Source organism: Procambarus clarkii, chromosome 46 (assembly GCF_040958095.1).
Source record: "Procambarus clarkii isolate CNS0578487 chromosome 46, FALCON_Pclarkii_2.0, whole genome shotgun sequence".
NCBI classification, from domain to species: domain Eukaryota; kingdom Metazoa; phylum Arthropoda; class Malacostraca; order Decapoda; family Cambaridae; genus Procambarus; species Procambarus clarkii.
In genome coordinates, this window is record NC_091195.1 from 26,266,560 (window position 1) to 26,290,185 (window position 23,626).

The following is a 23,626-nucleotide window of genomic DNA, read 5'->3' on the forward strand; positions in this document are numbered from 1 at the left end:
GCGGGGACATTAAAAAGCCCCGAAATCATCTCAAGATAACCTCAAGATATTATAATCTTTTCATTTATTTATATTGTGTGTGTGTAGCATCTTTTTGTAAGTAAGCATGATCATATTGGAGTTTTTGGTTATTAATGTGTGTGCAGACTGTACTCACAGTACTTGTATGTACTACAGACTGTACTCACAGTACTTGTATGTACTACAGACTGTACTCACAGTACTTGTATGTACTACAGACTGTACTCACAGTACTTGTATGTAGTGGTATACATTTAATTTTCTGGCTGATAATAATTGCTGATCATGTTATATGTTCCATTAATATAAATGTTGCTTTTAGTATGGTAAGCAGTGGAGTGGAGGACAATGCTAATGGAGGAGAGATGGAGGATTACAGTCCCGTGCAGCTGCTGAGCAATGATCATGGTGTGACACTCATTCCATTACCTAAATCCACAGTGGGTCTCGACCTGCACACACTACAGGTGAGAATTATATTAAGTTTTCTGGAGAGGGCCCTTTGTGGCTCCCTGAAGCTACTATATACTGATTTGGTACCATCTACTAGGTCACATCAACTGTGGAGTTCTATAGGCCTTCTGGGGACCAGCGCCAGAACTTCTCTCTCGTAGAGGTGCAAGGAGAGGGGGACATTTTTGCCACCTCCCGGCAACCAGAAAGTCAGCGAGTCAAAACAAACCTCTGCTGGTTTCTAATAGAGACCGAAGCCTTGAAAACCACTGAAAGAAATTCTCCAACTATGTAATTCTCCAACTATGCAACCAACCATAACATAACTAAACTGATGAAAAACATTCCCAAGTCACAGATTATCATTCACAGAAAAGCTACCAGTGATATATGTGGACTGGGAAAAGAAAACACTGGATAATGACCAAAACTCAGGAACAGGTAGTTTAGAGAACTGCAGCAGTAGTGTGGAGGAAGAGGGCATTGTAGTACAAAATAACAGCAATATTGCAGAGCCAGGTAATATAAACAATGAGAGCAACAGTGAGACAGAGTGCATAAATGAAGGAATTGGAGCAAAAGACAGAGATGGCTCCAATAAAGAGGTTGATAAGACAGGCACAGGTATAAATACCTTGAGAAATGCAAAAACTGGAAATATTTGCAAATTCTATGCTCAAGCAATATGCAAATATGGAAAATTAGGAGCAAAATGCAATTTTCTGCATCCTCGAAAATGCAGGAACATGTTGGCGAGGGGTACATGCCGTTTTGGAACAGGGTGTAGATAGTTTCACCCTAAATTATGTCAATTTTCAATTAGGGACAAAAAATGCTACAATCTTCAGTGTCCGGAATTCCACGTGAGAGGTATACAGCGTTAGACGGGAAGATCAATATGACACTACTGGAATTTTTTTTTAGAGGAAGGCAGAAACAGAGTAGAAAATATAAGAAAGGGGAACAGTCAGATGGAGCCACTACAGGATTACAGAGGGGAAGGGAGATACCCACAAGACTGGAATACAAATTATCAACAAGCACACAGGTAATACACCACACAACACCCGTCCTACTACCAAAACTGGACAAACCACTTCCAAAACAACACACCTTGGACCTGGGTAGAGTCGGGGGAGAACTACCAAAGCCCACCAGAAGTGACACGCAATGTGGGAAATCATTCATATTTGCAAACATACAAGGCTTGAGACCAAACTCAAGAAATAAAGTTAAGTTCATAGATGGCCTTCTAATAGAATTGAACTCCATATTTGGTGCATTTACAGAAATCCACACAAAAGACCACATGGATAGTGAAATCTGGATTCCGAATTATAATCTATATAGATGTGACAGAGTAATTAGGTGAAGTGGAGGAGTAGGTCTGTATATTAAAGAGGAGCTGGCATGCACAGAGCTCCTGTACTCATCCAATGAGGTGGTAGAGGTACTTTTAATCAAGGTAGAAAATATGAATCTACTTATTATTTTAATATACAAACAGCCAGTTAATTCCTCAAACAGTTAAGGAATTAACTGAACAGATCCACAAAATAGAGAATATCCTTGATAACCTAGCAAACCCAGTACCAGATATCTTCCTCCTTGGAGACTTCAATCTACCCAGTTTAAAATGAAGAATAGTAAACAATAACATTATAGCAGGAAATCAACCTGGAAATAACCAACCACGGGTCAGAGAACTACTGAGATTCTGTGACAAATTCTCGCTCAGTCGGCAGATTACAGAACCAACTAGGAACGAAAACACGCTGGACCTGATATTCACAAACAATGAGGAGCTAATCGGAGACATTGCTGTCTCAGACACTACGTACTCGGACCACAAGCTCATTGAAGTGCAAACTAACATAATGGTAGTAGGCCCAAGAGAAACAACAAGCGAGAAGGGTTATTCAATAAATTCAATTTTAATAATAAAAGGATAGACTGGGAGAAAATAAACAGGGAACTTGCAAACATTCAATGGGAAAATGTTCTAATAAAAATCCTACACAAGGAATAGAAAAAACTAACTTCTGAAGCATATGAAGTCTGTCTGAAACATGTTCCTTTGAGGAAAGCCAGAAAGAGGTCCAATGTAGAAAGAGAATGCAGACGACACTACAAAAGAAGGAAGAAATTAATGGAAATGCTTAAGCAGACACGACTCTCCATACAAAGAAGAAATAATTTAAACAGGGAGATTGAAGAAATCGAACAGAGACTGAAGCATTCCTATCAGACTGAAGAAAGGCAACTAGAACAGAAAGCAATTCAAGAAATAAAGAAAACCCCAAAATATTTCTTCACATATGCTAAATCAAAAGCGAAAACCACTGCCAGTATTGGGCCTATTCGTATTAGTGAAGGGTCATACACTGAGGATGACAAAGAAATTAGTGAAATCCTTAAAAAGCAGTATGAAGACATGTTTAGCACTCCGATACACAGCATGAAAGTGGAAGATTCAGACAATTTCTTTATGAATGATATCCAAACACCTGTAAATATAACTGATATCAACACGAGTGTAGCAGATTTTGAAAGAGAAATTGACAATATGCCCATGCACTCGGCCCCGGGTCCATACTCATGGAATTCAATATTTATAAAGAAATGCAAAGTTCCAGTAGCACAGGCACTCAGTATAGTGTGGAGGAAGAGCTTGGACACAGGGAAGTTACCAGATGGGCTTAAAGCAGCAGACATTGCCCCTCTACACAAGAGAGGTAGCAAAGCATTGGCAAAGAATTATAGACCAGTTGCAGTAACATCCCACATAATAAAAGTATTTGAGAGTGATCAGGAGTCAGGTCACTAGATTCATGGAAACCAATGACCTCCACAATCCAGGCCAACATGGATTTAGAGCAGGAAGATCATGCCTCTCACAGCTACTTGACCACTATGACAAAATCACTGAGGCATTAGAAGAAAAACATTATGCAGGTGTCGTATACACAGATTTTGCAAAGACATTCAACAAATGTGACCATAGTGATTGCACACAAAATGAGGTCAATGGGTATAACTGGTAAAGTAGGATGCTGGATACTGTTTCCTGTTGAACAGAACACAAAGAGTAACAGTCAATCAAATAAAATTGAGTCCTGAGCACAGTTAAAAGCTCTGTACCTCAAGGTACAGTCCTTGCACCACTGCTGTTCCTTATCCTCATATCAGATATAGACAAAAATACAAGTCCCAGCTTCGTGTCATCCTTTGCAGATACAAAAATCAGCATGAAAATTACCTCTGCTGATGACATTGATAAACTACAGATATTAACAAATTTTTCGATTGGGCAGCAGAAAATAACATGATGTTTAACGGTGATAAATACCAGGTACTCAGATACAGCAAAAATGAGGATCTGAAACATAATACAGGGTACAAAACACAATCGAATCTGCCCATAGTTGGAAAATAGCATGTCAAGGATTTGGGAATAATGTCCGACGACCTAACGTTTAGGGAGCATAACCAAGCAAGTATTGCGTCGGCCAGAAAAATGATAGGATGGATTACGAGAACCTTCAAGTCCAGAGATCCAATCACAATGGTTGTACTCTTCAAATCACTCATGTTGTCCCATCTTGAGTACTGCTCAGTACTCACTTTCCCCTTCAGAGCAGGAGAGATTGCTGAAAGAGGGAATACAGAGAACATATATGGCACGCATAGACGAGATAAAGCACCTAAATTATTGGGATTGTCTCAAAGCTCTCCAAATGTACCCGCTAGAAAAGAGACAAGAGAGATATCAAATACTGTAATATACACATGGAAAATACTGGAGGGACAGGTCCCAAATCTGCACAGTAAAATAACAACGTACTGGAGTGAACGACATGGAAGAAAATGCAGAATAGAACCAGTGAAGAGCAGAGGTGCCATGGGCACAATCAGAAAACACTGTATGAACATCAAAGGTCCACGGTTGTTCAACGTCCTTCCAGCGAGCATCAGAAATATTGCCGGAACAACCGTGGACATCTTAAAGAAGGAAACTAGATTGTTTTCTTCAAGGAGTGCTGGACCAACCGGGCTGTGGTGGGTATGTGGGCCTGAGGGCCGCTCCAAGCAACAGCCTGGTGGACCAAACTCTCACAAGTCAAGTCTGGCCTCAGGCCGGGCTTGGGCAGTAGAACAACTCCCAGAACCCCATCAACCAGGTAACCAGGTATGTAAACACCTCCACTCATTTACTAGGAGGGAGAAGATAGTCCACTGTCAGCAAGCATCTCCATCCTCAGTTCTGTAGCTAATCAAGTGTGTACCAGGTCTTGTGTCTTCCATGCTGGCTCCAGTGTTCTGCTTGTTCAGCTAAGTGGTGGTCTTTGCCCTTTATGGCATTTCCTGTACACTGCAGTGTAGCATGAGCCTAGTTTTGAGAGTGCTTGGACACAGGGTTTCCTTCCCTGTGCGCTCTCTAGTGCTGCCTTTGCATTATCAAGGTTATCTTCCCTGGAGTGTTCGGGGTCGCTCCTGTAGAGGTCCTCCTTATTTTGTGGTGGTCATCTCTCAGGGTGAGTCAGGTGTTTTGGGACTTAACTGTCTTAACTCAGGTCAGGAGCAATGTTGGCTGGCAGGGTGCACTGGTGGTTGGTACACTTCATTCAGCTTGCCGAGGTCGGCCTTCACAGCCGCATTTCTAGGGCTGTGTCGGCTTACTTATAGGTCTGTCGTAGGGATCTCAGTGCTTGGGTGTCTTGCTTGGGTTTCCCTTTCAGGCCCTGGAAATCTCTTGTGGGTTTGGTGGTCCAATGGATATTTCTCTCAAACCTGCTCTTGCTTCATAGAAGTTTGAGGGGTTGCTTGTCATGTGTGCCAAATGGTGATATTTGTTCCTTCTGCCTTCGCTTTGTCACAGGGGTTAGTTCTTCCCCATGTGGTTCTTTTTCTGATCCTCCCAATGAAGTTAGGGCATAACAGGCAGCAACAGCTTTCCAGGTTAGGTTTTCTGGGTTGCAGCAGTCTAGGTTGTGTGACCAGTTGGTTTTTAGGGACCAAGAATTGGAGGTGTTGAACTACATTTTGGCTATGTCCACACCTCCTGTTCCTTCCTCTTAGAGCATGGTTTGCCCTTTCTCTGTTCCTTGCACTGTTACTTCTCCCATTCTCTCTTCCTTCCCCTTTCCTCCTTCCTCTGTTCCATTTTTCCCGGCTTCCAGCCCCGAAGCCCCCTGAGGGTTTCTTGGTCCAGGTAGGGGTTTAGTTCGGGATGCGGCGTGGCCAGCGCCATGGATTGCTCCTTCTGATTCGAGAGCAGAGGGAGTAGAGTGAGCAAGTCCTGCTGAGGCTTCTGGGTTCTCATTTCAGCTAACCCTTTCTTCCTTTGAAGCCTCTACCCTGGACTCTGTTTTTGTTCTGGATGTGGGTGCAGATGCTGGCTCTGCCCCTAGGGCCCTCTTCCAAGGCATTTTTTTGGGGGGAGTGGGAGGGGGGAAATAGTCGGATTTGTTCCCCTTGGGCCCTATTTTACTCTGTGATTCTTGGTTCCTCTCGAGGAAGGTCTCCTTTTGTAGGGGTGGGTTTCATATCCTCCCTTCCTGTGTGAGTATGATTTGGGTGCAGCTCCTCCACAGGGTTTGGTTCTGTGTGCTTTTAGGCCCATCAGGATGGTACTTCCAGAGGGTTTTCTTCCTCTCGGGTCCCTTCTGCAACAGCTCGGGAGGCTCTTTCTATGTACCTCCTACGAGACCCAGATTACACCTCGTTGATGGATCCTTCATCTTTTGAGTTCAGGTCTTCTCTTTATTGGATGCATTATGAGGTTCCTTCCTGGCTGACAGGCAATCCCTTATTCTTGCTTTGTGTATAGCACAGTTTTTGTCATACCCACATGCTGGAGTGGCATGAGGTGTCGACTGTGTTCTGCAGGTGTTTCTGGGGGCTGTCTTGCTTTTTTCTATGACTTTGAAATAAGTTTGCTTGTCTTCTCCCACTTTTTCTCGGGATGTGGATCTCTTGCAGCTCTATGCCCCATGCTCCCCTATTGTTGGCAGCACTTGTCAGATGACCCTCATGCTCATCTGCGTTTGGGTTTTCTTGTGTGCTTCCTGGGCCTCCTTGAACTGCATACTGAGTGGCTCATGGAGGATGTGGGTGCACTCAGTGGGGGACCTAATGCTGGGGTCTTAGCCTCTGCTGTAGCTGCATCAGCTGTGCTTCCCAAGCTATATGCTCATGTTCTCTAGGAGGCGGTTGCCACATTCTTTGCCGCCTAACATACATGTCGGCAGGATGTGTTGGCCCATTCTTTGAATTTGGCGTGTCCCTTTCTCTCCTGTCCACCTCTGTCTTTTCTCCTCTTCTCTTTCCCGAGGATGATGTTACACAGTTCTTCTCCTAGGTGGTTGAGGCTTGTCGCCCAATTTTGAATCTCCTCTGTTTTCAGGATTCTCATTTCCGTTCAGTGACCATTATGCTGCTCTGCTATTAATTGCCGTCAACACCACTGTGTGCATTAATTTAAAAATTCATAATTCATTTGTGTTCCCTGATCATTGTGGGGGTTGGGGGGTTGGATCGTAGGTGATATATTCTGGCTGCAATAGGGTGAGAAAGTCTGGCAAAATTGAGGAGTTGACAGACTAGGCGCCCTCTGGCGGTCTGCTCCACCCCATGCTGACGTGGCAGGAGTTGCCACAAAGATACTATTTCAATGTGTCTGACTGATTTTTTTTTTTCTCTGTAATATTACTCGATAGTGTGTACTGTGATATATTTATATAATAAAATGTGCAAACCAACTGTACAACTAAGCAGGTATGGTGAGTTAAGACAATAATTGAGGTCGCCACACAGCTGACACTCCCTCACTCGCCAACATTCCTCCTCCCACTATACTCTGTGATTTTTTACACTATATACACACATTAGATATAAGTACATGTTTTATTCACCATAACTATATACTAAGCTGGTATGGTGTCCAAACAACATAGTGGCCACAAAAAACTGCTTGACAAGTGACACAGCAGCTACCAGACGACGCCACCACTCTCAACAAAATGGCTCCTCCCAACATACTCCTTTTGCTATTATTACATACATTATATATAAGTATCTACATTTGTGTTCACTTTAGCAAACCACTAAGCTAGTATGGTTAGTCCAGACAATAACAGGTGGCCACACAGAGTCAGCAGACGATGCTACCTCCCTCCGTCACCAATCAAATCAAATGTTTATTTGAATGTTTATTTTGGTAAAAGTACATACATACAAGATGAGTTTAAAACATAATGTTGAATTTCTAGATAGAGCTAGTACATAAAATGCCTAAAGCTACTAATATGCTCAGCGTTTCAAGCAAGGTGTGGGAAAAATACTTTGACTAAAACTTAATACAGTTGTTCCTCGACTTATGATTGCCCCCTACTTACAAAAATTTCGAGTTACGGTGTAAATTTCATCGAAAAATGCGACTAGACATCCGATGGTGTCGTCGACTTCTGATATTTGTTGGTACACGTTCGGGTCGACCGAGCGCGTGGTTCCCAGTCACGCGGTCAGACCTGCCTCAGTTTACTACAGCTGCCTGCTAAGTGACGATTGCGCCTATAAGAAATTCCGTGTTTGTGGTGATTTTTTGCATTTTGAACATTAAAGTAATTATTATATATCAGGCCATGAGTCCCAGGAAAGTCGGTGGCAAGGCTCAACATATGAAAACCAATGTAAGGATGACCATAGAGCAGAAACAAGCAAACAGAATGTCTCTTCCTCAACAATTAAGAAAATGTGTGCAGCATGGAAAGAATTGCAAACCTATGCTGAAACGACTCGCCCAAATTAAGTTGCAGTAGGCCATTGCCTTAACCTATTCAATGACACTGTGATGCATCATTACAGACAATTGTTAAAACGAAGGGAAAAAACAAATATCTCTTCACAAATTTGTAGTGAGACAAGCACTGAACCACAACTAGGTCCTAGTGGTATTCAGGCAAAACATAGGAGAGAGTACCCCAGAGAAAAACATCACTGCCTGATGGGAACTCCTTCCAAACAGTAACAACTCTCCTCCTCCCCTCTCATCACCATCTTCCATACGCCATCCAGAGCCCTCCATAAAGGTCAGATCAACTTAGGTACTGTATTGTAGTTAGAAAAAACATTGTATTCAGTATAAAATGTGTTTTATGTTAATATTTTGGGGGGTGGGGAACGGATTAATTCAATTCCCTTTATTTCTTATGGGAAAAATCGCTTCGACTTGCGATATTTCGAGTTAGGATCCGTCTCTGGGAACGGATTAGCATCGTAAGTCGAGGCCCCATTGTACTGTACTAATTGAGATCAAAGCATAAATTGAGTTAAAAAGGGGGAGGAAGGGGGGGGGGGGTTAACCCTTAAATTGCGCATCGCATCATATGATGCTTTGGAGTACTACGCAAGATTTAAAAGGCCCACGGATACACGGGGTTCACCACACCTTCATCAGGGCTCTTGTAAACAACTGCCATTTATTTTTTAAATCGTGGGCCAAATTCCCGGGTGTTAGGGGCCTCAGTATTGAGTGAGCTACCAAGCCTGACGCACGCAGCATGAGCTCACAGCACTGCTGTTCAGCTTGTGACCACAACATCGCCTAAAAATGCCATAATATACTTGTTCATGCTATTATGTAGCAATGATATTATTACAGAAGACCCCTGACTGTGATAAAACTGACCAGGGTTCTGATAATAGCAGGATTGTGGTGATATTTAGCACTGTGCTCCATGGAGGGAGGAGTAATGCTGTGGGAGGGAGGGTGGTGGTGTTGTCTTCTGACTGTGTGTGGCCACCTTTTATTGACTGCACTCACCATACCAGCTTAGTGGTTCGCTATGGTGAACACAAATGTAGATACTTATATATAACGTGTGTATAGAGGGTATAAACAGCAAGAGGAGTAGGTTGGGAGCCCCCATTTTGGTGAGGGAGGTGCGTCGTCTGCACGACTTACCATGTTGTTTACTGGTGACCACGATGGTCTTTGGGCACCATACCAGTTTACTTGTACAAGTATGATGAATAAAACAGGTAGATACTTATATATAATGTGTGTATATAGAGTAATAACACCACAAACAGTATTGTTGGAGGAGAAATATTAGTGCGCCTGGCCTTGAGGGCGACAGCCACCCTGTGAGAGTAGTGTGAGAATAGCTACGTCTTTGCCTTTACTCACCATACAAGCTTAGATGTACAGTTATGGTGAACAAAACATGTAAATACTTATATAACATCTGTATATAAAAGCAAAAATAGTATGGTGGGAGGAGAATGGTGGCAAGTCAGATGAGGTGAGGGAGGGAAGGAGTGGCAGCCAGTGGCGAGCTGCCACTGCCACTTAGCATGCCAACTTAGTGGTTCGTTATGGTGAACACGAATGTAGATACTTATATATAACGTCTGTATATAGTGAATAAAAGCAAAAACAGTGTGGTGGGAGGAGAATGTGGGCGAGGTGAGGTGTTGAGGGAGTGAGTGGCTGGCTGGTGTGAGGCGGTCACTCCTCGTTACTTTTTGACTCCTAATAGCTACTTAGTGGTTCGTTATGGTGAACAAAACATGCAGATACTTTTATATAACCTGTGTATATAGTGTAATAACCGATAAAGTATTTGTTTACTGTTTGATGAACATAATTGAATCAACAATATGCACACCATATTTGTGAGTACAGCGATGATTCACTCATTTTATTATATAAATATATCACACTACACACTATTGAATAATATTACAGCAAGAAAACTACGAAAAATCAGAGACATTGAAATAATTAGGTAATTATCTTTTTGTGGCAACTCTGGCCTGACAGCTGGCGAGCAACAGACCGTCTGGGACGCACGCTGAGTCAGCGCCTGTTTTTTGCCAGACTTCCCCACCCTGTAGCGGGCAATATATGCCACTTACGATTTTATTATTATTTTTCCCATGATCAGTGAACACAAATTAACAGGTTAGGAAGAAAAAAAAGTTTTTTTTTTTTATGCGCCTGTGGGTGTCAAATGGTATATAACCATGCACCATTTAAGGGTTAAAACATGGCAGAAATCAGTAGTTTATTTTATATATTTATATATATACCCTGTATAAATGAAGATACATTGGGTTTATGAGAGTACATAGCATGATGTGTTTACATTCTTGTAAAGCCACTCGTCCAGGATGACCTGGACCAACTGGAGGAATGGTCTAGAAAATGGCTGCTAAAGTTCAACTCAGGAAAGTGTAAAGTAATGAAATTGGGCAAAGGGAGCAGAAGACTGAACACAAGGTACCATCTGGGAGGTGAAATCCTGCAAGAGTCAAATAGAAAGATCTGGGGGATGATATCACACCAAACTTGTCCCCGGAGGCCCACATCAAAAAGATACCATCAGCGGCACATGGTAGGTTGGCCAACATAAGAACTGCCTTTAGAAACTTGTGTAAGGAATTGTTCAGGACCCTGTATACCACTTAAGTCAGACCAATCCTGGAATATGCAGCTCCAGCCTGGAGTCCATACCTAGTTAAACACAAGACAAATTTAGAGAAGATTCAGCAGTATGCCACTAGACTCGTCCCAGAACTGAGAGGTATGAGCTACGAGGAAAGGCTACAGGAGCTGATCCCAAGACCTTCAAATGAAGGTCTGGGATCCTCTCGGACATGGGTTCGAACCCTCATCATGGCCCTTGTGGATTTGTTCATTTGTCTTCTCCTCGAGTCTTTGCATCTGGTCTTTCTGACTCTAGTCTATCACCACTTGTATGGTGATCAGGTGGCTTCTTTTATGGTGTCCCACCTGAAGGCTTCGTCTCGGCAACAGTGTGAAGTTTCTTGGCGGTCCTTCAGGTTCTTTCTGACCCTTCCTCATGTTACTTCTATGTCTGTTTGGGTTGTCTTGTCCCTTCTTTGGTGGTTGTTTCAGGACCATCATCTTAGGCTGAACACTGTTGCCTCATTTCATGTGGCGTTGGCAGAGCCTCTGCAGCTGGCATTCAGCATTGATGTTACTTCGGCGCCGTTCTGAAAGCTATCTTGGGCATTGTTTCACCTCCGGCCTGGTCATGCGCTCCCTGAACCATCCTGGTCTTTGGATCGGGTGCTCTCCTTTTTCTCTTCCCCTCAGTTTGTGGTAGCCCCTTTGGTTCCAGATTGTTTACCGAAGGCTCTTTTCCTGCTGGCATTGGCCTCTCGAGATCGGGTCGGGGAGCTTCATGCTCTCCTGGAGCAGGGGTTTCTGCTCTTTTGGGTTAGGTGATCGTTTTGTTTTGCTACAGCTGTCTCCTTCTTTTCTGTTGAAGAATGAGACTGCTGCTTTCCGGAGGGGCCTGTGGGTTGTTGAGTCTTGGTTGGTAAAGCCGGGGGTGCATCATGTGCAAACCAATTGCTAACCAATTCTATTTGCTGATGACAGAACCTTTATTTATTCCAGTCCTGACCCCCTTGCTCTTAATGTCACAGTGAATACTGAGCTAAATAAAGTCCATCTTTGGCTAACTGCCAACAAACTCACCCTCAACATTGACAAAACTTTCTATATTTTGTTTGGCAATAAATCCTCAAATCAAATAAATCTCAGGATAAATAATACTCAAATTTGTAACAAAATTTGTAACAAATTCCTTGGCGTTCTCATTGACCACAAACTGAATTTCCAGGGACACATTCTAAATATATTAAAAAAAAGTTTCAAAAACTGTTGGCATTCTTTCTAAGATCAGATATTATGTACCTCGCCCTGCCCTGGTGACGCTCTATTACTCCCTCATCTATCCTTATCTCTACTTATCCTTATCTTATCAACTATGGTATTTGTGCTTGGGGTTCTACTACCCAAAATCATTTACGTCCTCTAATTACTCAACACAAAGCTGCTATTAGGACAATATCTAACTCTGGCCCCAGACATCACTTGGTACCCTTGTCAAATCTCTGAATATGTTAGATATTAAGTCACTGCACATCCTCTCATGTGTATTATATATATATATATAAAACACTGAACTGTAATACCAATCCCGACCTTAAAAGCTTCATTGAAGGTTGTAACAGAACCCATGAGCACCACACCAGAAACAAATACCTTTTTGATATTCCAAGAGTACAACTTAATCAAACTAGAAATGCTCTACATATCAAGGGACCCAGAATGTGGAATGACCTTCCCAATCATGTTAAAGACTGTACCTCTCTTAACCAGTTTAAGATAAAACCTAAGCACTACGTAATTAACTTCCTGTAACCTACCTTACCCCTATAATGTCAACCCATGTCTGTTATTTTTAAACAATGCCGTTTGTCGACCAAATTATATTTTTGCTGTTTTCCTGCCATGTTCCTCCCTTTTTTTAGTTTTATATTTTCTCAACACATTTTATACTTTAATCTCAATTAGTATTAAGTTTTAGTCTTTAGTGTTTTTTCTGCCCGAAATGCTTTGCATAATAATGGCTTTAGGGATTGTATGTACTAGTTCTATCTATAAATTCATCAAAATCTGTGTCACCCCTTGTATGTATGTACTTTACCTAAATAAACATTTGAATTTTTGAATTTGAAATGTGTTGTTCGGTTGCGGCTTTGTCGTTATTTGTTTCCCTTTCCCAGTTTCCCTTCTTCCCTGTTCCCGGGTTCGGGTCCCCCAGGTTGTCTGCAGGGCTATTCGGTCCAGCCAGCCTGTGGTTTGTCCCCACGCCCATGATATTCGTAAGTTTGCTGCCCTTGCTGCTGTTTTTGATAACATGTCTTGTGCTGACATCCAGGCGCGGGGCTTTTAGAGGTTGAACAGGGTCCTGGCTGGTCGCTACCGGGTCAGTGTTGCTGGGCCTGGTCGGCCCTGTGTTGCATTGGGTCGGCAGTTGCAGGCAATTGTCTTAACTTCACATTGAGATGTGAGGAACGACCGCCACCCGGGTAAGTTCTTTTTGTTTTCTCTTTGGGTAAGTAGCTCCGGGGAGCCAAAGGGGGCTTTCCCCAGAAAACCTGCGTTGAATGTAACGAAACGCTATTTTCTGGGCGAGACCCGGAGGATCCCCGGCATCCTCTCTCCCTCTGATCGGCGATTTCTTTTCGCGCGTTTTGACATTCCAGTCTAAGAACTGGCAGGCTTGGGTAGTCGGCGGAGGGTTTGGGGTTTCCCCTTTCCCCTTTCCGGAGAGAAGGTGGGGGCGGTTTGTGCACACAGCGGCGCGTTGGTAATGAGATGACGTCATGCTCATTTGCTCATTTTCTCCATGGGGAGTTCTATCCACATGTTCGGCTTTGGTAGCAATTCTTACCCAGAATGGGAGGATGTTCTGGGATGCATATCTTTATGGGATACACCTATCTATGTCTGCCATCGACCGACTCTGTCGATGGCAGGCATAGAGTACTTCTAAATTATATACAAGGTGTGTCTATAGGCCAATCCTCCTCACGCCTCTGAGGGGGCCAGGTTCTGGCTCGTAGTCTTCTGGTAGGCCTAAACTCCATGTACATTGACTAATGCCCAAAGCTAGTACTCTGTATCAGCCCAGATAGCTCTAGGGAGCCTCCGGGTCTCGCCCAGAAAATGACGTTTCATTACATTCAACGCTGGTTTTATGCATTGCCCCTCCATGCACTCTAGTCAGAAGATCTGCTGCCTGATTTCAGCTAAGGTGGCTACTGGGTGCTTTGGTAGTTTAGAATGAGTATTGAGGATTTAAATGTTACAAAGAATTATTTGGAGGGGAATTGGTGTTTTTAGTATTTGATACAGCAGGCAATTTCTCTCGTGGAGGATTGAAATGTGCTCTTCACTAAGCATAATTGGGAACTAGACAGTTTATATGGGTACACACACACAAATCACAATAGCATGATACATCAAATGAACAAATCCACAAGGGCCGTGATAAGTTTAAGTTTACTTAAAATTTAAGAGCAGCAGTTTAACCATGTCATGGCACAATCGACTAAGGCATGTCTGGGATCATCCTGGACATCGATTCAAACCCTTATCACGGTCCTTGTGGATTTGTTCAGTTTATATGGATATTTGTTTGTAGGATGCAAAGTCCCTCGACAGCCTGTCATTAGAAATTTCCTGGAGGTGTCTGTGCCAAGGCTGAAGAGAGCTTACCAAGGAGGCTTTACTTAAAAAGTAAACCCTATTAATGATGTACAATGGGTTACAATTTACTTTTTAGCAGCAGTTTTTAAATGATGTATTATTGATTCCTTTTAGTACCATAGAAATGACACTAAAATTTAATAATTGGTCATTGAAAATATAAAAAATATGATGTACATCTGTTTTTATTAAGTATTTAAGTATTTAATTAATCTGATTTCAGGTGACAAATCTGACATCTGATTTAAGTATTTTATAATTAGTTTTATCTTGACTAGGTTTTGGACTCAATGTTATTGTTTATACCATAATTAGATCCTGCATCATGGCACAACAGTAGTTCACTGGGACCCTGAGTGTGGACGCAGTTGTTTGGTGTACCTCCGACTGGAGCGCAGTAATGGAACACTCACATGGTGCCGCCCACCTTGGTCCGCCTTGAGAGCAGGGCATTCATCATCTCAGCCAGATTACGTTTTGAGTGCTAATCCAGAAGATGTGGTTTCTCCAGGGCTCTTACTAATGGTAAAATATATTTGTTTCCCTTCTTTTTTGACCACTACTACAGGATGATAAATGGTAAAGAGTGAGGAATGATAAAATGCATTTTTATTTAATACTAAGAAGTCATTTAATGTTAAAATGAAAATTTGGCTTTACAAGAAATTATTAGGAGTCAGGTTGGATGGTCAGGTGATTATTCAACCCATCCTCCTGTTTAGATAGTGACTATTGTGACAGTCCTCAATAGTCACAAATTCATATGTACTTAGCTTTTACATAGTAGTAGTATATTGGCTATTAAGGAATTCTTTTGTAGCGAGTAATCCTTATACTCGATCCATTATCTCATTATCTTAATGGCTTAACTAATTAGCACTAACTACACAAGCTATAATCCTATCCCTAATTACAGGTAACTGTTCTCACATCCTCCTATGCTAGTAGAGAAAGGTGAGGGGTAGTCACCAAATATAAGGAAGCGATATGAGAATAGACAACAGTACAATTGCCAGTCAAGAATGTAGCACTCGGCATAGGCAGTTCTAATCATCTCTAAGACACTACAGCTTCGACACAGAACATACAGCAGACTAGGACTGCATCGAGCTACAACACACTCCCACAGAGAGCTCCTCGACTCTGGCCACACTCGGCTCTCGGCTCTGCTCTGCTCCAAGCTCCGTCTCAACGTCCACGACACTGCTGTATCCAGGACTTCTAAATAAATATGAAACTTGCTAAACACTGTGTACATATCTAATCTACCCAACAACGTAACATAATCGTACATCACATTGGTGACCCCCAGAGAGTGTCTTCGATACCCAGCCACGATGGACTACAACATGGACTCTCACTGGACCTCTACTGCTGCTGCATCCTGTGGACACCAGCCACCCGTCATGGAACTCTGCCAACACCCTCTTCACAGCTATGATTTTCATTGCGATCATCTCTGCATTTTTCATCTGCTACGGCTTGCTGCTCCACAATCGTTACTCACTCATCTGACAGCCTCATCAATGATTACATCATGTAGGATCTACAGCCTGTCCTGCCGACTCTCCGTCGCTGCCAGGGCACTGCTTGTCCTACAGGGACGTCCACAACAGCTGCTCTGTCATCAGATTCATCTACACGTTAACTGCATTCTGATACTCTACCGACTCAAGAACCTTGCGCAGTACAGGACTTGCAGCTTGCATTTCCGATTCTTTGTCACCTCCAGGACAATTCAGCTGTAGCAGTCTGATTCCCTCGTTGTCCTACCTATGTGCCTACATAACCTCCTTTTGTCCTGGTGCCCAAGCCCATCTGTCCCAGATCTAAATGCCCCACCATCGACCCAAGGACGCAACAATCAAGCACATTCTTCTCTCCTGCTACACCGAGCTTGTCCACATACTGCCTGCATCTTTTGGTACCGGACTACATGTTCCACAGCGACCCAGGGAACAGTAGCCTCATATTTTTTATTGTATTGCTTTTCTTTCATTCCCTGGTAGGGGGAGTCCTGTAGCGAGTAATCCTTGTACTTGATCCATTATCTCATTATCTTAAGGGCATAACTAATTAGCACTAACTACACAAGCTATAATCCTATCCCTAATTACAGGTAACAGTTCTCACATCCTCTTATCCTAGTAGAGAAAGGTGAGGGGTAGTCACCAAATATAAGGAAGCGATATGAGAATAGACAACAGTACAATTGCCAGTCAAGAATGTAGCACTCGGCATAGGCAGTTCTAATCGCCTCCAAGACGCTACAGCTTTGACACAGAACAGACAACAGACTAGGACTGCATCGAGCTACAACGCTTTCCCACATAGAGCTCCTCAACTCCGGCCACACTTGGCTCTCTGCTCTGCTCCAGGCTCCGTCTCAATGTCTACGACACTGCTGTATCCAGGACTACTAAATAAATATAAAACTCACTAAACACTGTGTATCTAATCTACCCAACAATGTAACATAATCGTACGTCACACTTTAAAAAATAAATGAAGCAAAAAAACCAGCATTGAATGTAATGAAAAGCCATTTTCTGTGTGAGCCCCTATGGCACCCTGGAGCTTATCGGGCTAATGTGTGATATATTAGACCAGGGCATTAGCTTTGAAGTTTGACCTACCAGAGACCATGACTGTTTGACCATGAGCCAGAACCTGGCCCACTCAGAGAGGGTGCAGGGAGCATTGGCCCTGGAAAACCCCCTTGCGGTTGGGGGTTTTCTTTATCTGCCATCGACCGGGGTTAGGCACTCAGAAAGATAGGCATAACAAAACAAACCCCACATGGTAAGAAACTAACAACTAAAAACCGAACACAGGGGTAGAACTCCCTCCAATCCCAAGGAAAGAAGCAAATGTCACGCTCCACTGCTGCACTGCTTGTCCGTGCAGCTCTTCCCCCTAAGCCCTATCAAACAATACGAAAAAATGCCAACCAGAGGGAGGGAGGATTGCCAGGAAGCCTCTGAGGCTCACCCAGAAAATGGTGTTTCATTACATTCAATGCTTGTTTTCTGTGGAAAGCCCCTATGGCTCCCTGGAGCTACATAACCAAAGATAAAGAAAAGATTGACTTACCCAGGAGGCAGCCGCCACAAACTCAACACGAAGTTGAGACAACTGGCTGCAGCTTGTGACCCAAAACAATGCAGGAACAGCCAGGAGCAGGAACGTTAACCAAAGAACAGGTGGCCTGGACCCTGTTCAACCTCCTAAGTCCCAAGCACCCGAATATCATCCCAAGACATGTTGTCAAACACAGCCGCCAAAGCAGCAAAATTTCCTAACATCATGGGCACGAGGATAGACCGCAGACTGGTCAGACTTAAAAACCCTGCGGACGATCTGGGAGACCCGAGCCCTGGAATAGGGAATGAGGGAAACCGGATCAACCCAAAGCGCATCCCCAGCCACCGAAGCTGAGGCATGCAGATAACGGCAGAGAGCTACAACCGGACACAACACATGATGCACCCCCAGCCTGACCAACCAAGCATAAATGACCCAAGGACCCCTTCGGAAAGCAGCTGTCTCGATCTTCGCCAGAAAAGGAGATGGCTGCAAGCGAACAAACCTACTACCAGGACCGAAAGAGCAGAAGCCCTTGTGCCGTCAAAGGATAATCATGTAAAAGCCAAGACAGAAAGTACAAGATAACCCGATCCAAAATAAAAGACAACCTACGAAAAGAGAGAAAATGGGGGGAAAAAAATCCAGGAAAAAAATTAGAAAAAACCAGCGTTGAATGTAATGAAACGCCATTTTCTGGGTGAACCCCGGAGGCTCCCTGGAGCTTAGTGGGCTAATGTATGTTATATTAAATTGGGACATTAGCTAAGGAGTTAAGACCTACCAGGGACCAGAGCCAGAACCTGGCCCCTTCAGAGAGGTTTCAGGGAGCAATTGTCCACCAGGACATAGGACACACCCCAGACATGAAAGTCATGGTTAGCCAAACCCTGAGAATCCAGCAAGTTCCAGCATGACCACAACACGTGCCAAGATCCAAAAAGATCAGTCTGCAAGCCAGGAAGACTCCGGAACCCCACAGGGCAGAACCGGGTCACATACGAGGAAACAAAGCCCCCTGAACCCACAAAGGGGGGCCCCAAGAGGAAGAAACCTCCACACCACAGAAAAGCAAAGCACAGCCTCCAGACGGAACCCCAAGCGAAACGATCAAAACAGACCGAAAACCAAGGGACAAGGTGTGGGAGGAAGCATAACAGACAGGGACACTTGAGCCCAAACCCTAGGGCCCAGACCCAAAACAGACAAAACGGAAAACCTGGTGTAAAATCAACACTCAAACATTCCCAGAGGAACAGAAAACGGCCAGAAAACACCAGAAAAAAAACATACTCATGCAGGGAAAGGGGATAAGAAAATCACTACCCCTGTCACAACAAGCCCCGCAAGTAGGGCATGAATACCCAAGCAGGGACAAAGGGCGAGGGCCTCCGGGTTGACTCCTCCCCAACCCTGGGATCCCCCCCAATTGGGTCCCGGAGCAGAGTAGTCTTCCCATACTCACTATCCTGAAGAAAAGGCAGAGTCCAGAGGAAAGGCTGAAAAGAAGGGCCTGCTAGTGGGACCCAGAAGCTGCGGTAGGAGGAACTGGCTCGAATGCCTCTGTCCCCAACCTAAACGGGGCAGCCCCAAAGCTGCCAAATTCTCAATACCAACGAAAACCCTGCACTGACCCAGAATCCCTCAGACATTTGGGAGCCGGAAGCAGGGGTGGGGGAAGGACGGGGGGGAGAGGAACAGCAAGAAGAGGACCAGGGAGCACTGACTGAACCAAAGTCGAAGCGACTAACGCCCTAGGTCTGGGTTCCTATAACCAAAGTGGGGCAGCCGCGCAGCATCTGGGTGGGAAACCAAGCTAGCGCGCATTGCAGCAACCTGAACTTAGCATGCATTGCAGATGCTGCCTGTACCCTGTACAGAAATGTCATCAGAATAGTAATAGAGAACAGAGAACACGACCTGCAAGACTCAGGATCAAAGGTGTCATTGACCCAACAGGCAGCATGACAGAGGCAAAAGAGGTGACTGGGACTTTGAGACAAGGGCACACAGCAACCTGCAAACCCACAGAAGGTGGGCTGGAACCTAGAAGATGCATCTCGTGGTCCACCGAGTCCCGACAGATTTTTCCAGGGCCTGTAGGCTGACTGCTATGGGAAGCCTGGGCAAGGTGTTGCTAACTGGTTAATACTCAAAGCTAACAAGGAGGAGAGCAAAACACTGAAACCCCTGTGACATTTACAAGTATGGAGTCCTAGCAGAGGGCCACCAAAATAATATAAATGGAACGATAGCCACACCAGGGAGACCCCCACCAGGCAAGGAAAAAAAAAAAAAAACCCAGCTAAAGTATGTCTTCAGAGGAAACAGGAACTGGCCGCTGCATAGGTAGGCATGCAGCACAACACCTTGACGCCCTAACTAGCAGAATTCCACTTCCTACCCAATGCCAAACAAGGGCTACAAAACCCCAGCCGGCCCCAAGGGTAGGGTAAATGCCAAGAAGCAAGAACCCTTATCGTAAATGGATTTCTCAAATGCACCAAGGAAGATAACCCTAACACGCAAGGACAGTACTCACAGGGCACCTAGGGAAGGAAGCCCTAAGCACATGCAGCCGCTGCACTGATGAGAAACACCTGGCCACCACACACAACAACACTGCAGAGGTCGCCACGAAGACAAACACTGCATTGGAAACCAAGGCCAGAGAAGCGTCTGTCCTGGACCACATTAGCTAATGAACTGGATGACTAAGTAGCCAGTGCAAGGAAGTCTGGGGCTCCCCCTCTACCCCTCTTGGGGAGGGGAAGGTTGTGCGTATGAGTGCCATGGCAGTAGGGTGTGAGGTTTACTTGTTTGTTTGTTTCCTTGGGATTGGAGGAGTTTACCTCTCTTTTCGGTTTTAATTGTTAGTTTTATACCATGTGAGGTTTGTTTTTGTTATGCCGACTTTTCTGGGTGCCTAACCCCAGTCGATGGCAGATAAGGATCCAGGACCATTGCTCCCTGCAACTTCCCTAAAGGGCCAGGTTCTGGCTTGTGGTACCTGGTAGGTCAAACTCTATAGCTAATGCCCCGTTCTAATATATCACACACATTTTAGCCTAATTGCTCCAGGGAGCCATAGGGGCTCCCCACAGAAAACAAACTTAAATATTCCTAGGCTTAGTATAACACACACGTGTACTATATTAGGTACAGTGGAACCTCGATTAACGAGTGGCTCTATTAACGAGTTTTTCCAATAACGAGCAAGCCACTCGCAGCAAATTTGTCTCTATTGACGAGCTCGCTTCTATTAACGAGTGAAACCACATGGTGCTTCCTAGCGTCTCGCGGGTTCTCACAAATTCTCGGACGCCTCCGACGCCAGTGTTGTTGTTGTATCTCACACGACAAGCATCCCTCTGGATTTATTTGCACTTTTCTTTGGGTTTTTAGTGGTTTTGCGACTATAATTTGTAACACACGATGTCTCCAAAGAAGCTGCTTGCTAGTGTTGTCAAGAGGAAGAAAGATACAATTACTGTGGATTTGAAGAAGGAAATTATAGCAAAGCATGAGTGTGGTGTCTGTGTGATTGATCTCACAAGGGAGTATGGCAAGTCCTCATCAACAATTTACACCATTAGTAAGGGAATGAGGAGGTAAGGGAGGATGCTGCCTCTTCCACTGACATCACCCTGATCAAGCAGTGACAACCCGGTGTGTGAATATGTTTAATGACAATTTGCCGTCTCGTTTTAGGGACATCCTAAAACAAAGACAAAAGCAATTGTCAACAGAAAAGTTCTTTCCAAAAGTAGAGAAAAGAAGAGCCAGTGATAGTGAACCACAACCTGGTCCCAGTGGGGTGAAAATCCCAAGAAGAGAGAGCCCGCCTGACTCAGAGGTGGATTCTCCTTCCACACCATAACCCCTCTCCTCCTTCCCACCTCCCCATCGTCTCCCTCAAGCCAGCAACGACTCTTCATAAGGTAAAGTAAACATTAAAACAGTACAACAAAACATTTATAATTACATGTGCAGTATTATATTTACATTAAAAAATGTCATACAAGTATGGATGTTTTTGGGAGTGGAACAGATTAAATTTATTTTCTTTATTTTAAAAGGGGGAAATTTGTTTCCAAAGACGAGTTTTCCAGGTAACGAGCTCGATGCCAGAACGGATTAAACTCGTTAATAGAGGTTCCACTGTATTAGATATAGTGTATTAAGCCTAGGAAGGTTAGGTTAGTTTAGTTTGTCAAAGCAACACTAGTAAAAAATAGTTTCCAGTTTGTCCAACTCAATAGTTCAGATTTCTACTCTCTAATTTGTTGTAAGTCGATATATATACTATGGTCCTCATCGTGAGTATAAGTACAACCAAAACAGGAGGATGGGCTGGATTATTTATGAGTGATGTAAGTAATGCCAGGAAGTCTTGGCTATGGATCCTGGTTGGTTGATCAGTCCAGCAACCAGGAGGCCTGGTCGACGACCGGGCTGCGGGGACGCTAAGCCCTGGAAGCACCTCAAGGTAACTCAAGGTATGGAAGAATGAAATAATATTGTGTATGAGACAGATGTGTAACAATTGGTAAATTGCCTAATAACATTGAGGTGTTTTTCTCTTGTTAACTACTTTTATGGAAATACAGAAATTAAACAAAGATTGATGTTCCTTACATCACTCATGGACATCTAGCTGTTCTTAGTGAAGCACTACATGATTGTCTTCTCCATTTTCCTAATTCCTAAAGACTAATATCTTTCTGAGCTTTCTATTCTTACAGTATTCTATTTCAATTTTTTTATGCTTTTTTTTTTTCCCCTCGTTCTTTATTTTGTGGCGTTGTTTTCTCATTTTCCTGCACTTTCTGGAAGTTACCCTTATTTTTTCCTAAATTTGTTCTAATGTGAGATGTAATTACTACATACAGTATATATGAAATTAACAATTATTTGAATTCTTTAACCCTCAAACCGCTAGGAGTCCAAATGGATTTAACACCCACAGGCACAAAAAAAAAAAAAAAAAAAAAAAAAAATTCTTTTGTCTTGTAGAAGTGTTCATTTTTGTTTCCTGATCACCGAAAAAAATAAAAAAAATCGTAGGTGGCATATTTTAGCCGCAATAGGGTAGGGAAGTGTGGCAAAAAAGGGGCGTTGACAGAGCCTTCGCCAGACGAGGTCTACTCTGCTCGAGCTGTCAGGCGGCAGTTGCCACAAATATATTACCTAATTATTTCAATGTCTCTGATTGATTTTTTCTTAGTTTTTTGCAGTAATATTATTCAATAGAGTGAATTGTGATATATTTATATAATAAAATGTGTGAACCATCGCTGTACTCAAAAATATGGTGTGCATATTAGTGATTCAATTATTATGTTCATAAAACAATAAACAAATAGTTTTGCTGTTATTACACTATATACACAGGTTATATATAAGTATCTGCATGTTTTGCTCACCATAACGAACCACTAAGTTGGCCTTGAGTCAAAATGCAACGAGGAGTGACCGCCACACACCAGCCAGCCACTCCCTCCCTCAACAACACCTCTATCTCCTCCCACAAAACTGTTTTTGGATTTATTCACTATGCACAGACGCTATAAGTATTTACATGTTTTGTTCACCATAACTGTACATCTAAGCTTGTATGGTGAGTAAAGGCAAAGACGTAGCTACTCACACAGTCAGCTGGTGGCGGCCGCCCTCAAGGCCAGATGCACTAATATTTCTCCTCCAACAATACTGTTTGTGGTGTTATTACGCTATATACACACATTATATATAAGTATCTACCCGTTTTATACACTATACTTGTACAAGTAAACTGGTATGGTGCGCAAAGACCATAGTGGCCACCAGCAGACATGACAAGTTGTGCAGATGACGCTCCTCCCTCACCAAAGTGGTGGCTCCCAACTTTCTACTATTGCTGTTTATACCCTCTATACACACATTATATATAAATATCTACATTTGTGTTCACCATAGCGAACCACTAAGCTG

The 23,626-nt window shown here is 43.5% G+C and overlaps 1 protein-coding gene across 1 annotated transcript in view; it reads left to right on the plus strand.

The window, feature by feature from the left end:
• LOC123770570 (uncharacterized) overlaps nucleotides 1-23,626 on the plus strand; it is a 564,737-nt gene that overhangs the window by 438,017 nt on the left and 103,094 nt on the right. The window contains 2 exon segments of the mRNA XM_069301599.1: nucleotides 344-488; nucleotides 14,885-15,094. Coding sequence (XP_069157700.1) covers nucleotides 344-488; nucleotides 14,885-15,094 — 355 coding nt within the window.